The sequence below is a fragment of the Phodopus roborovskii genome, unplaced genomic scaffold (assembly GCF_943737965.1).
Source record: "Phodopus roborovskii unplaced genomic scaffold, PHOROB, whole genome shotgun sequence".
Lineage (NCBI taxonomy): Eukaryota > Metazoa > Chordata > Mammalia > Rodentia > Cricetidae > Phodopus > Phodopus roborovskii.
The window spans coordinates 803,114-816,590 of record NW_026126611.1 but is presented as its reverse complement, the minus strand read 5'-3'; the positions used below and the strand labels follow the sequence as shown (position 1 = coordinate 816,590).

Here is a 13,477-nt window from a genome sequence, read left to right as displayed (position 1 = left end):
AGATATTTCACATCCTTTAGATTCACAACCCTAACTCCTGAACGTTGATAGTTTCTTGATAGTGACACTCAGACTCTACTATATATTCCAGTCTCTTTGACTGGCTGTATAGAAATTGGTCAGAGAGGTAAGAGTTTTAGGATTTATCTCTGGTCAGCCAGTACATACATTTTCCTGACTGTTGATAAGTTACTTTCTCTTTTATTTCTCAGGCTCTTTGAGGGTCTGCTTTAGTTGCTTTTAACTGTTAGTTTTTGAGGCAGTGTATCATGGTCCAGCTGACCTCAAACTCACTCTGTAGCCAAGGATGGCCTTGAACTCCTGATCCTCCTGTTTTCACCTCAGGTGCTAGGATTTAGGTGTACACCACCATGCCTACCTAGGTTATAGATGGTTTCTGCTTAGTATCATCATGCTTACTTCTCAAGGTACTGAAAGCCAACTGGTAAAGCATGGGGAGCCAGTTCCCTTCCTGTCTCCACATCGTGTTTCCAGAGTAGGTAATGATGAAGGACATGGATGGGATTAATGGTTAAGCCCAGAGAAGCTGAAAGAGTAAGAATAGATTTTATAAATACATAATTTAGGATTGATTTCCGTTAATAAAGTTTGAGTTTAACTTACTTGATGATTATAATTTTTAGATGTCATCCACATTATTCCTGGAATATTTCTCCATTCCCTAGTTTTTCCTAACTTATTCCTTTACTTTTTTCCCCTGCTTCCTGGAGCCCCTATTCTTGAGGTCACAGTTTTTCTAGGTTTCAGTTTAGCTATACCGTTTCACTTTTGTTCATTCTAGATACTTTTTACTTTCTAATCTATCTCCAGTATACTTACTGGTAGATGGATTGCAATGTTGGTTTTGTAATTAACTAAGAGTAATACTAAAGCACATTCTAGCATTATGTTTTATTATTCATTTTATGTTTCCTCTAATGTTAATGATACTTGTGTTTATTGTTGTATGTTTCTGATAGAAATAGTGTATTGCATAAAATACCCTTTAAGAGTTTCAGTCTAGAGAACTTCATATAAAACATGGGAGCGTGTGGCATGAAACCAGTTCTTCATGAATTTAGACCTTTATTGCATACATGGATTTTTGTTTTTAACTTTGTAGAGGAAACAGTTGTATACTTGCTGATGAAATGGGCCTTGGAAAAACAATACAGACGATCTCATTTCTGAACTATCTGTTCCATGAGCATCAGTTGTACGGACCTTTCCTGTTAGTTGTGCCACTTTCTACTCTCACTTCCTGGCAAAGGGAGATTCAGACGTGGGCGTCTCAGATGAATGCAGTGGTTTATTTAGGTGACATAAACAGCAGAAACATGGTAAGTTGTGTTGTTTTCCATAAATTTAGAAGGATAGACAAATTTATCTTTGAGTATAAGTGGTTTTTTTTGTTTTGTTTTGTCTCCATAGTTTTAATTTTAACATATAATTTGCCACAAATCAGTGCCTAACACATGCTTAATTGGTTATAATAAAAATCAAGTTGTGGGGCTGGTGAAATGATTTATGGTAAAGGTGATTGCCACCCAGGGTGGCAACCTGAATTGGATTCCTGGCACCCACAAGGGTAAAAGGAGAAAACTTAAATGTCCTCTGACCTCTACACACATACAGGTGTGCATTAACACAACAGATAAATATAACACATTTAAGAATCATACCCGGTTCAGGTATAGTTGGATATATATGTTTATATGTATGTTCTATGTACTTATGAACATATATACACAAACACACATGAAACTATACCTTTTTTTGAGACTCAGGCTGGCTTTGAACTCAATCCTTTTGTCTCAGCTTCTCATGTGCTAACATTATAGACATGTTCCAAGTACACGCACACATGAACATATTATGAATATGTAGAATTACATTTTTTGTGGAAATTTCAAATGTTCACGAATAGTTTGCAGAGTGCAGTGACCATTCATATATACCCTTCTCAAGTTTTACCTTTTAACTGGCTGCTAATCTTGTTTCATCTTCTATATATTACTCTCCTTGCAGTTGTGTGAGACAAAACATAAATGCCATATTTCATCCATAATGTTACTTGTATTGGGTTGTTTTTAACTCTTTGTTCTTTGACTCTTTTGGGGAGCCTGCCATCCAGTTAGTTCCCAAATAAGTCTCACACACAGATTTTTTTTCTTAGCTTGGCTTGTTTCTAGCTCTTAGCTTAAATTAGTCTATTTATCTTTTGCCTCTGGGCTTTTATCTTTCTCTATTTGTCTGTACCTTTCTGTACTCCTTATTCTGTGGCTTGCTGTGCAGCTGGGTGGCTGCCCTGGGGTCCTCCTCCTCACCCTGCTCGTTTTTATCTTCTCCAATCTCTCCTATTGATCCGCTCTGCCTGCCAGCCCCGCCTGTCCTTTCTCTGCTTTACTATTGGCTGTTCAGCTCTTTATCAGACCATCGGGTGTTTTAGACAGGCAAAGTATCACAGCTTCACAGAGTTAAACAAATGCAATGTAAAAGGATGCGACACATCTTTGCATCATTAAAAACGAATGTTCCATACCATAAACAAATGTAACACATCTTAAAATAATATTCCACAACAGTTACTTAGTGAGTTGCCAATTTCACCAAATGTGACTTTAATGGAAGGAATGTAATAAAATTAGGTTTGCTCCATTTTCTTAATATAAGGTTTTAGTTCAGCAAAACCATTATGTTGGATTTTATAAAGAGTTACTTTTATTGCACTTATATGTTTGTATACTTCAAATGACTTTTGATTCATTTTAGATATTTAAGTAGAAATGTAATTTACTTGGCGGTTCTTATATTTGTCTTTAAAATTTCATAATAGATAAGAACTCATGAATGGATGCATCCCCAGACCAAACGATTAAAATTTAATATACTTTTAACAACTTACGAAATTTTATTGAAGGACAAGGTATGTATCACTTGTTTTCTGTTAGTGTCAGTTTCTCTGTATCATGTGTTGGGGTCAGAATGAAAGGATATTGAAGTTATAGAACAGGTCTGGAAACTGTAACCTTGGGACTTTTACCTTTTAAATGACCCTTGAGCTGAGAATGAATTTCATATTTTGAAAGGATTTTAAACAAGTTGAAATGATGTGACAGAGCACATTGGTCTGTAAAGTCTAAAATATTTCTCATCTCTTCTTATTTAGGTGAAATTTATTTGTTAGTGTAGTTTCATTTCTGTTCCTGTATGCTGTGATGAAACACTGAACCAAGATCAATGTAGGGAAGGGACAGCTTATTTGCCTTATGTCATCACAGTCATGAAGGAAGTCAGGGCAGAGGTTCAAGCATGCTGACTTGCTCTTATGTTCACGCTCAGATAGCATTAATACACACAGTAGGATCACCTACCTAGGGATGGTGCCACCGATGGTGGCCTAAACACTCCTGTAGTAATGAGCAGTCAAGACAAGCCAATAGGCCAGTTTGATCCCAAACAGTTCCTCAACTGATGTTTCATTTCTCAGATGACTCTAGACTGTATCTTGTTAACCAGGATATTGTCTAGCACTGTTAGTGCCCCTTACCATCAAATGCTTTATAACTAACTGTTGCCCCATTTAATTCTTCCGTGTTTCTATTTGCTATTTCTACTTTATTGAAAAGTCCTCACAGAGCATCATGATTGTCTACTGTTAGTTACATAGCTATTAATAGTAGAATCAGGTTTGGTCTCTATTTCCAGTCTCAAGAGGCCTAAATTTATGTGTTAAAAACCTACTGTTAAAGAAGTCATATGATTAACGATACTTATTACACTTGAATCATGACACTGAAGTTGTTATTCATAGAGGCCTTTGTTGGACTTAGGCTAAAAGTCTTGTATAAAATTTTGAAGTAGTAGGTATTATCGGCTTTCTTCCTTTTTTCTCATTGTATAAGCTAACATAGACTGGTAATCTCTGTTTTCTGTTGGTTAAATTATTCACTGAAGAAATTTTATTTTGTATGGTATGTTACTTGATTTGAGGATTACAGTTGACTCTTGAAAAACATCCACCCACCCACCCAGGTTCTTTAAGTTCCGAGTTTCTTTGTTTAGCCCTGGCTGTATTGAATCTTACTGTAGATCAGGTTGGCCTTGAAGTCATAGAGTTCCTCCTGTCTGTGCCTTCCAAGTGCCCAGTTTAGTTTCTAATTTTAGTTTGCCTCATGTAGTATATTGAGTTCAGATCAAATAATAGTTAAATTTGAATTCTTCTCTAAATATATTAACTGTTCTTTTGTTCATTTTAAGGCATTCCTTGGTGGTCTAAATTGGGCATTTATAGGTGTTGATGAAGCACATCGATTAAAAAATGATGATTCCCTGCTATATAAAACTTTAATTGATTTTAAATCTAATCATCGTCTTCTTATTACTGGAACTCCTCTACAAAACTCCCTGAAAGAACTCTGGTCATTGCTACATTTCATTATGCCAGAAAAGTAAGACAACCTGGGACATGTATAGTTTATATGCTTAGATTCAGTCGGGCAAATTTTAGGGATCAGGCTAGTGGTTTAAATGACATTGGGTCACATATTAAAATTGAAAAAAAAAATGGGTTGGAATAATTTTTGGATTTGTAATGTGAATTTTTAAAGTATTAGACATAAACTGCAATGTATACATTAAAATTTTTTTTATGTGTGTGAGTGTTTTTCCTGCATATATGTATGTGTACCATGTAACACACAGTGCCTAAGGAAGCCAGAAGAGGGCATTGATTTCCCTGGAAGTAGAGATATAGACCTGGAGTAAGCTGTCTTGTGGTCTCTGGGAATGGAACCCAGTTTCCCTGGAGAGCCGGCAGATTCTCTTAACCGTTGGATCGTCTCTTTATAGCAACATTATTTTAATTAATTTTGCATATGTACAAAATACACCTTACTTGGAAAACTAGAATACTATTATTCTTTATATTTAATAGTATCAGTTACATTACAATAGCCACAGAGTGTGCTAGTAGTCTTGTGCTAATAATCTTACTTTGTAAATGAAAATTAGGCTAGAAAAGGTTAAATAATTGTCACAGGCCACATATACATTTCTTTCTCTCTCTTGAACTTTACATGGTATTTGTAAGAAATATTTTAGTAAGAACTATTCATGTCCTTGAAGAATTTAATTCAGAATAGTCATTACAACTTTATTCATCTATATGAATATATGAATTGCAACTTTATGTATATAAAACTTACATATATGTAAAGTTGTAAAGTATAAATTATAACTTTATTTAAAAATGTATATATATTTCATCTTTTTGGTGCAGTTCTACAAGATGAGCCTCATACTACATCACACATGCTAGGGAAGTGGTCTACATGAGCTATCCAGCCCGTGTTTTACTTTTTGTTTTGAGGTAGGGACTTCCTAAGTTGCTCAAGCTAGCCTTGAAGGCACTGTATCTTAGATTGGATCATACATACTCACTCATATGCTTATAAATACATATATACATATATGCTCACACATATTTACATTTACATGTGTATATATGTATAGGAGGGATTTCTTGTGTGGGAAACTTTTAGAGATGATTAATTTTAAGTCTAATATATAATTTTGCTTATTTTCAATGACTCTTTAAATTTTTTAGGTTTTCCTCCTGGGAAGATTTTGAAGAAGAACATGGCAAAGGCAGAGAGTATGGTTATGCAAGCCTCCACAAGGAGCTTGAGCCATTTCTGTTACGAAGAGTTAAGAAAGATGTAGAAAAATCTCTTCCTGCCAAGGTTGAGCAGATTTTAAGAATGGAAATGAGTGCTTTACAAAAACAATACTACAAGTAAGCTAACAGAACACGTAATTCAGAGTTAACTGTCTTTGTCCTTATGGTGCCCATTTCTCACATCCAGGGGCTTAGAGTAATAGCAACTCATTCAACTTGTGGATAAGTTTATCCTGTGGCTAATTAGCAGGTAGCATTAATGCTGGATCCAAGGTTAAATCATTGTCTCAAAAGACTTAGGAGACTGCATGTACCTATGGGTATTGTGTACTGCCTGATGCCAGCAGAGGTCACAGTAGAACATAGGGTCCACTGGAACTTGAGAGACAGGTACTTATGAACTGTTGCGTGGGTACTGGGAGCTGGACCCAGGTCCTCTGCAAGGGTAGCAAGTGCACTTAACCACTGAGCCACATTTTTAATGTCATTATGTGCTCCCGTATGTTTTTACTTTTCGCCTAATGTGTTCAGTAATGTAGTAATTGTCAGAGTTAAAGAAACCTGAGACAAAATTTTAAACCTTTTTTTAATTTTTCAAGACAGGGTTTCCCTGTGTAGCTTTGTAGACTAGGCTGGCTTCAAACTCACAGGGATTAAAGGCCTGTGCCACCACTTCCTAGCTTTAAACCTCTTTTTTTTTTTTTTTTTTTTTTTTTTTAAAGAACATGAAGAAATCATACTTGTGTTAAGTTTTTTTTTCAAATTTATTTAATGACATTTCAAAGAATAAAAACTAAAATATGTACTAAGATCCACTCAAATATTTACTTGTACAAAGAGATATTATAACTATATTTGTAATCTTTTAAGCAGTTAAATTTTATGCTGAGAATCTGTAAGTACCATGCCCTTATAATTGGATTTATTGAAGGTGTTATGGTGCACACTGTAATTAGACTCGGGGATTTATTAGGGTGAGATTGAGATCGCAAGTCCATTTGGGCACTTATGAGTTCCAGGCAAGCTGGGAAATTGGGCATGACTACATTGAAAAGTACTACCAGGTACCTTTGACCTAGTTTGTTATCACTCTGATTTTATCTATTTCTCCAATTCCTTGTTCTTTTAAAATATGTCACAGGTAGTTTTTTTACCCATATTTTTTCCACATCCAATAATTTAAAAATATTATCACCCAACTTTAACATTTTAAAACTTTTTGAAGCCAGTGTTCAATCAGACTTTTCTATGCTACCTCAAACTTTTCAGTTTTGCTTCTTTCAGAAATAAGATCTTCCTGTGGCAATGGAGTGCTGCATTTGTAGGTTCTCCCTCTTTGTTTCTCCTTAACATCCCTTCGATAAGGGAAATGGTTTTCTGGATAAGTTTTTACACAGCATTGATTTAGCATAGTATATACTTCTGGAATGTTTAAAAATATTCCCTTTATTTCCTGTAAATCAGGTGATTGTTTAGATTTGGGTTTTTGTTTCTGGAGGGAATATTTTATAATGGAAAAGGGTAATCTTATTAATTATTGTTTGGGGTTGTTGTATTTGGAAGAGTGGGAAAATTTAAAAATGAGAAAAGTTTAGAGAAGTTAAAAGGAGAAAGATATAACCCCTGTAATTTTCTCAGTATTGATTGTTTGCTATAAACTTATGTATCCTCTGGGTACTTTCCTTGTTACTGTGGTAATAAAGTATGGTTATACATTTTGTATACGCTTCCTGCTGGGTTGGTGGTGTGGTGGTGGAGACAATCCTAACTAATGCCCAAATTAGCCTTGACTCTTTCTTCTGGAGAAACACACAGGAAAATTCTAAATACAGTAAAATAAGTGTTGAGCCTTTACGGCCTCTTACAGAATCAAGCATTGCACATGGACTCCTGTTTGCCTTCTAAGTAAGTTCAGGCAAATGCTGAGTAACCAGTAAAAAAGGAAGATGATGAAAGACTATCTAGGTGTTTGGGCATAAGCTAAATTTGCAGGAAAGGAAGTTAATTGATAACTAAAGTAGGTCTTGGAGAGTGTGTTTTAAGGTATACATGCTTTGCATAATTACAGTTTAGAGAGAACAGTGTGACTGGAGCCAGGTATTCTCATGAAACCATGAAAAATGTTCTAAAAACTTGTCAGATGGAATGAAATTTGTAATAAGATTGATACAGTGGACCCATCCTTCCACAAAACTGAAGGATTAATGTATTTATTATTCTATATAAAGTCTTTGTGTGTAGTTGATGGATTAGATAAGTCACATGGCTTTTTGTTTGTTTGTTTTTTAAGTTTTAACACATGAAGTTCAGTCCATCCTGTATCTAATCATGAGCTTCAGAATGGTGAAATTTTGATTTGGTACTAGTGTTGTCTTTTAAGTTTTCAGGATTTGTCTTGGTGATCTGCTGAACATTGTTTGTGTGACTTTTGTTTTTGAAGATGGATTTTAACTAGGAATTACAAAGCCCTCAGCAAAGGTTCCAAGGGCAGTACCTCAGGCTTTTTGAACATTATGATGGAGCTAAAGAAATGTTGTAACCATTGCTACCTCATTAAACCACCAGATAATAATGAATTCTATAATAAACAGGAGGCCTTACAAGTAAGAATTTTTAACTATTACTTTTGCTAAAGCAGAATTCTAAGAATATATATTTCAGTTGTAGCTTAAAATGGCATAGTGATTTAATAATATATTCGTCAGAAGTTCTCTTTGGCTAATGTTTCATTTAAATAATGGTCTTGGTTATTTTTTATGTTTATGAAAGTTTTTAAAATTAGAATTTATGAGCATAGTTTTCCAAGGCAGTGGGTTGTATTGATTTGTCAGACAAAAATTCACTTGTGTGCCCTTGATTGTGATGTGGCTGAATCTGGTTGTAGATGGAAGTCTGAAGGAGGGCTTGCTTCCACAGATTCTACCCTCTGTACCCTCTGTTACTGTTGGAAGGTGCTTGATTGGGGATGAGGATCTTTGAATTAAAAAGAAAATGTTTGCTTGCTTTTAAAGTAGTATTGTTTGTTTAATTGCTATTATTATTATTTTTAAATGTATGCTTGTTTTGGCTAAGACTTGGAGAAATAGTGTAAGTGCCAGCACCATTTTTTGGCTAAACATTACGAGTGTAGTGGTGCATGGCTAGGGTGGTTTAGTTTATGTAATAGAGTGAAATGGGAAAAATCCTAGACATTTTTAGAGGCTAAAATAAGTTTCTCTTCAGCATTATGAAAAACTTAAAATCTCAATTGGAAATAATTGGAGCAACTGCAGTATTAAGTGGATCACTGTACTACTATTTATTTCTTTATCACATGTTGTAATAGTTTCAATTTATTGTTTCTTTAGCACTTAATCCGTAGTAGCGGAAAATTAATTCTTCTAGACAAGCTGTTAATTCGCCTAAGAGAAAGAGGCAACCGAGTACTCATTTTTTCTCAGATGGTGCGGATGTTAGATATACTTGCAGAATATTTGAAGTATCGTCAATTCCCCTTTCAAGTAAGCATTTCATTGTTTTTAAGTTTTGCCATGTTCTTGAGCTTATTTTGTAGAATTACGTTTGCAATTATTTTGTAAATAAGCTATATTTCTCTTAAACATATACTTAGAGAATTATTATATTTGTCACTGCTCTCTCTAGGAGTTTCATTTGTTTTCCACTAATTTTAATTCTGTCTTCTATGTTGTATACTGTTAAAAGCTGGGCTAAGACAGTGTTTCTAGATTAAAAGGTCTGAAGGGAAGCTCTGTGAATTCAGATGAAGTCTGAGGAAGGAGAAGCCAGCTGTAGACACACTGCCTAATGGTGCAGGCTGTGATGGTTAGCCTGATCCATGGTTTGCTGAATAAAACTAGAGATGAGAGCAGGTCAGAGTAGGCTTACACCCTGTCAGTCTGCTTAAGACTCAAGATGACACTCAGTGAAAGTAAAGCCTCCCCTGAGAATGTTTTAATATTAGAGTCAGGCCATATTCTCAGTACTTTACACCTAATGATTTATTTCTTTTTCATTAATTGTGTGTGAGTGTTTGCTCATGGGTGTTCTCTTGGAGGTCAGGAAATCTCCTACATTCATGTGGGCTCCAGGATTAGACTCAGGTCCCCAGATTTGCTTTGCAAACACCTGTACTTACCAAGTCATCTTACTGTCCCCCTTGGAATAGTACCAGGCACATAGCAGACATTCAGTACACACAGCTAGTGAGTGGTATTGATTTAATATAGGCAGAAGAGTATTTAGAAACTAGTATATAGAGTCTCTACTCTGTTGAAGCTTACTCTGTGTTTTGTTACTCATGTAGTTTACAAGTAGAAATACTGCACCTGTTACGTGTTGTGAAAGACACTTACTGGGTGATATTAGTTCATAAAAAACAAACATACATACATAGTAATTTAAGGGGAAACAGAGCAGTACTACCTTTTGTAACTAAACAGCAGTTTGTGCTGTATCAAGTGATAAATGCACAGAAATGCATCTAAAAGCTCCAGTCCTCAGCTCAAACTTCTTCATTCCTTGATTACCCCTCAGAAGGAAATGCTTTTATATTTATTTAAGCCACATCAAAAATCAATGATACATGACCATTCTAGTTTTACTAATTTGTAACTTTTATTTTAATGGAAAAGAAACATGATTTTTTTTTTCCCCCTGGCTTAGACTTCACATTTGGGGGAAGATTTGAACCATTTCAGAACCACTGAGAATCAGTTCCTCAAAATGATTTTCTTGGGACTGGAGAGACAGAAGCAAATGAGGCTACCTCCTGCTTTTTCAGAGCCTAAGTTCAATTCTTAGTACTCAGTTTGGGTGGTTTTTTACAACAGCAGTCTCTCCAGCCTTATGGGATCCCACACTCTATTCTGGTCTCTGAGGGAATTTGCATGCATGTGTGCATATACACAGTCAAAAATAAAATTAAAACAGAGTTTTTAGAGTTAAAGCCACATTTATAACACAAAAACATTAGGAAAAAATCTTGTAATTCTTTTCTTCTATAACTCAGGCTGCCTTTGAACTCACTGTGTAACCGTGGATTCCATTGCTTGTATCTCCTTCAAGCACTTAGCATGTGCAGCCATACTCGTTTTATATAGTGCTGTGGAATGAATACAGGGCCTTGTATATCCTAGCTAAATGCCCTACATACAGAATAGCTACATCACCACCCTTTCCTTGTACTCTTTTTCAGGGTCATACTGACCCTGAACAAGATCCTCCCACTTGAGCCTCCTCAGGTGCTCAAGCAGTCCCAGGCATCTTTAAAAATGGCGCGGGGCCGGAGATTGCTCAGCGGGTTTAGAGACCTTGCTGCCCTTGGAGGATCTGAGTTGGTTGCTAGCACACAAAGCCGGCTGATTCCTCACCACTTGTAGCTCCCGCTGATTTGACATCTTCCGCTGGCCTTTAAGGACGTATAGAATCACACATGCACGCATAACTAAAAATAATCTTTAAAAAATTGTGACTTTAACATACACTGTCTCTTCATTTTCCAAGGAAGTTCATGTCGTATCAGGAAAGTACTGGTGCAAAGTTCAGGACCAAGAGGTGGGAAGGGTGTGGCTGGTGGTGATCGATGTAGCCGATTTAAGGGAATGGACAGTAAGCTGTAAATGTATGTGTGAGAAATTCACTAATCTAAACTGAAGAGACTGTAAGAGTCTGGGAATGGAAGGAGGAGGTAGGGCTTTAATAAATCTAAATGAGGATATGGTTGAAAAATTATTTTGAAAGGATCCATTTTGTCGGGCATGTTATTTCACGCCTTTAATTCTAGCACTGAGGAGGCAGAGGCAGTTAGATCTCTGAGTTTAAGGCCAGTCAGGGATGCACAGACCCTGTCTCAAAAACAAACAGGCAAACAGTAAAACAACCTGCTTTACCTGTACTCTATTTGAAACTTGAAACTCAACTAAGTCATAGCCTAGGTTTCAGTTTGGTTAGTTTTGTTTTATAGGTTAAACCCAAAATAAAAAATAAGTAAATCTTATCAAGTAACCAAAAATACACTTTCTCCTGTGTTGGATTTTTGTGACACCGGGATCCAACTCAGTGCACCACCACCAAGCCACACTCTCAGAAACCAAAACATTTTTGTATATATTTTGTATTATAATATTTTCCTGCATTTTTGTCTTTACTGTTGTAAATAGTGCCGTAATTTTTTGTTGTTGGTTTTGTTGCTGATTTACATGTGTCATAAATACTTGGTTATTCATCTTGATTTTAAGTAGAATTGCTTTAGACTTTTCACTCCCCAAATGCCCAACACCCAACCTCCAACCCCAGCTGAGGACCGAATCCAGGGTCTGCTCTACCCACTGAGCTAATTCTCCAACCCAACTCTCCATTTCTCAAGCAGCCATTATCTGTGAATAAAGGTTTACATTTGTGCCAATCCTCAGCTATTTTTTTTTTTTTTTTTTGATGGTACTGAAAATTAGAATGGTCCAGCAATGACTATAACTCTGGTTATGGATAGATTTCTGCATGTTAGTTATTTTCTTGTTAAAAGCTTCCATTTTATATTCTCCTTTATCAATGGAGAATTAGTACCAAAAATAATTATTAAATGTTATCAGCTGGGGCTGGAGAGATGGCTTAGAGGTTAAGAGCTCTGTCTGCTCTTGCAGAGGTCCTGAGTTCAATTCCCAGCAACCACATGGTGGCTCACAACCACCTATAATGAGATCTGTTGCCATCTTCTGGCCTTCAGGTGTATATGCTGTATATGTAATAAATAAATAAATATTAAAAAATGTTATCAGCTATAAGAAATGTACATGCCAACAAAGCAGAGCTTGGCATATTGCTTCCCACAATGGTACGTATTTAATGTGTCACTGAAAAGCATGGCTCATGGGCATAGATAGATGTAGCTCGGATGAGAAAGTGCTTGCCTCACACATGAGGCAAAAAAAGAAAAGAAAATGGATGGATTGGAGTAGCAAGTTAGTTCTAGTGTACAGCCAATGCGTATTTATGTAACAGCCCCCCCCCCCCATGCCAGGGATTGAACCACAAACCTCACATGTTCTTAGGCAGAAGTTCTCTGCTATGAAGTCACACCCCACGCTCAGTCATAGCTAATGTTTAGTAAGCACTTTATTAGCTGCTGTGTTGTTCTTTCTCTGACTGTACTGTCAAAGAAACAGGTAAGGGGGAAGACTGGAGTCACTTGCCTGAGTTGAAGAAGCCACTCATGGAGGCTGCTTGACCAGATTCGACTGTGTCTTTGAGACTATTCTTCAGAAATAGCTAAATGGAGAGTTTGGGTTGGGCTCCGTGAAAACCATTCTTTGTTCTCAGGCAGTTCTAGTGCTGTTGTCCAGTAACCACACTGGGCTTAGTGATTTTAGTTGTTTAACCTGTGGCAGTGGTTTGTGAAGTATTTTAATGTGTTTTATCCTAGAGATTAGATGGATCAATAAAAGGGGAGCTGAGGAAACAAGCCCTAGACCACTTTAATGCCGAGGGGTCAGAGGTATGAATGTCATTAAAGTTATACACTGTGCTTTAATTATTTCATTTGGGTGACTCATCAGATGTCCTCTGCTTTTAAAGAGTTGCTGCTGGTCTGCGTTCACTAGCTTTTAAGTTTGTATTATATGTTAAATGTGATCTGTCACTAGTGTTTTAACATATAGTTAATTTACTTCAGTATAAAGTAGTCTTCTGTCATGAAGATTTGTTGTGTGACTTGTGTTTTTTAAGAAAAAATGGCTGCTATTTCAACCTCCTGTTTTTATCTGATGTAATAAGTACTATGTTGCATTCTGTCTATTACTACTA

At 36.2% G+C, this 13,477-nt stretch overlaps 2 protein-coding genes across 2 annotated transcripts in view; both read left to right on the top strand.

The window, feature by feature from the left end:
* Fam120b (family with sequence similarity 120B) overlaps positions 1 to 13,477 on the top strand; it is a 417,663-nt gene that overhangs the window by 191,896 nt on the left and 212,290 nt on the right. The window lies entirely within an intron of this gene.
* The window catches only part of Chd1 (chromodomain helicase DNA binding protein 1), a 62,248-nt gene that overhangs the window by 26,385 nt on the left and 22,386 nt on the right, over positions 1 to 13,477 (top strand). Inside the window, exons 12-18 of the mRNA XM_051206094.1 lie at positions 1,124 to 1,340; positions 2,837 to 2,926; positions 4,261 to 4,451; positions 5,609 to 5,797; positions 8,121 to 8,283; positions 9,028 to 9,180; positions 13,098 to 13,169. Coding sequence (XP_051062051.1) covers positions 1,124 to 1,340; positions 2,837 to 2,926; positions 4,261 to 4,451; positions 5,609 to 5,797; positions 8,121 to 8,283; positions 9,028 to 9,180; positions 13,098 to 13,169 — 1,075 coding nt within the window. The remainder of the gene's footprint in view (positions 1 to 1,123; positions 1,341 to 2,836; positions 2,927 to 4,260; positions 4,452 to 5,608; positions 5,798 to 8,120; positions 8,284 to 9,027; positions 9,181 to 13,097; positions 13,170 to 13,477) is intronic.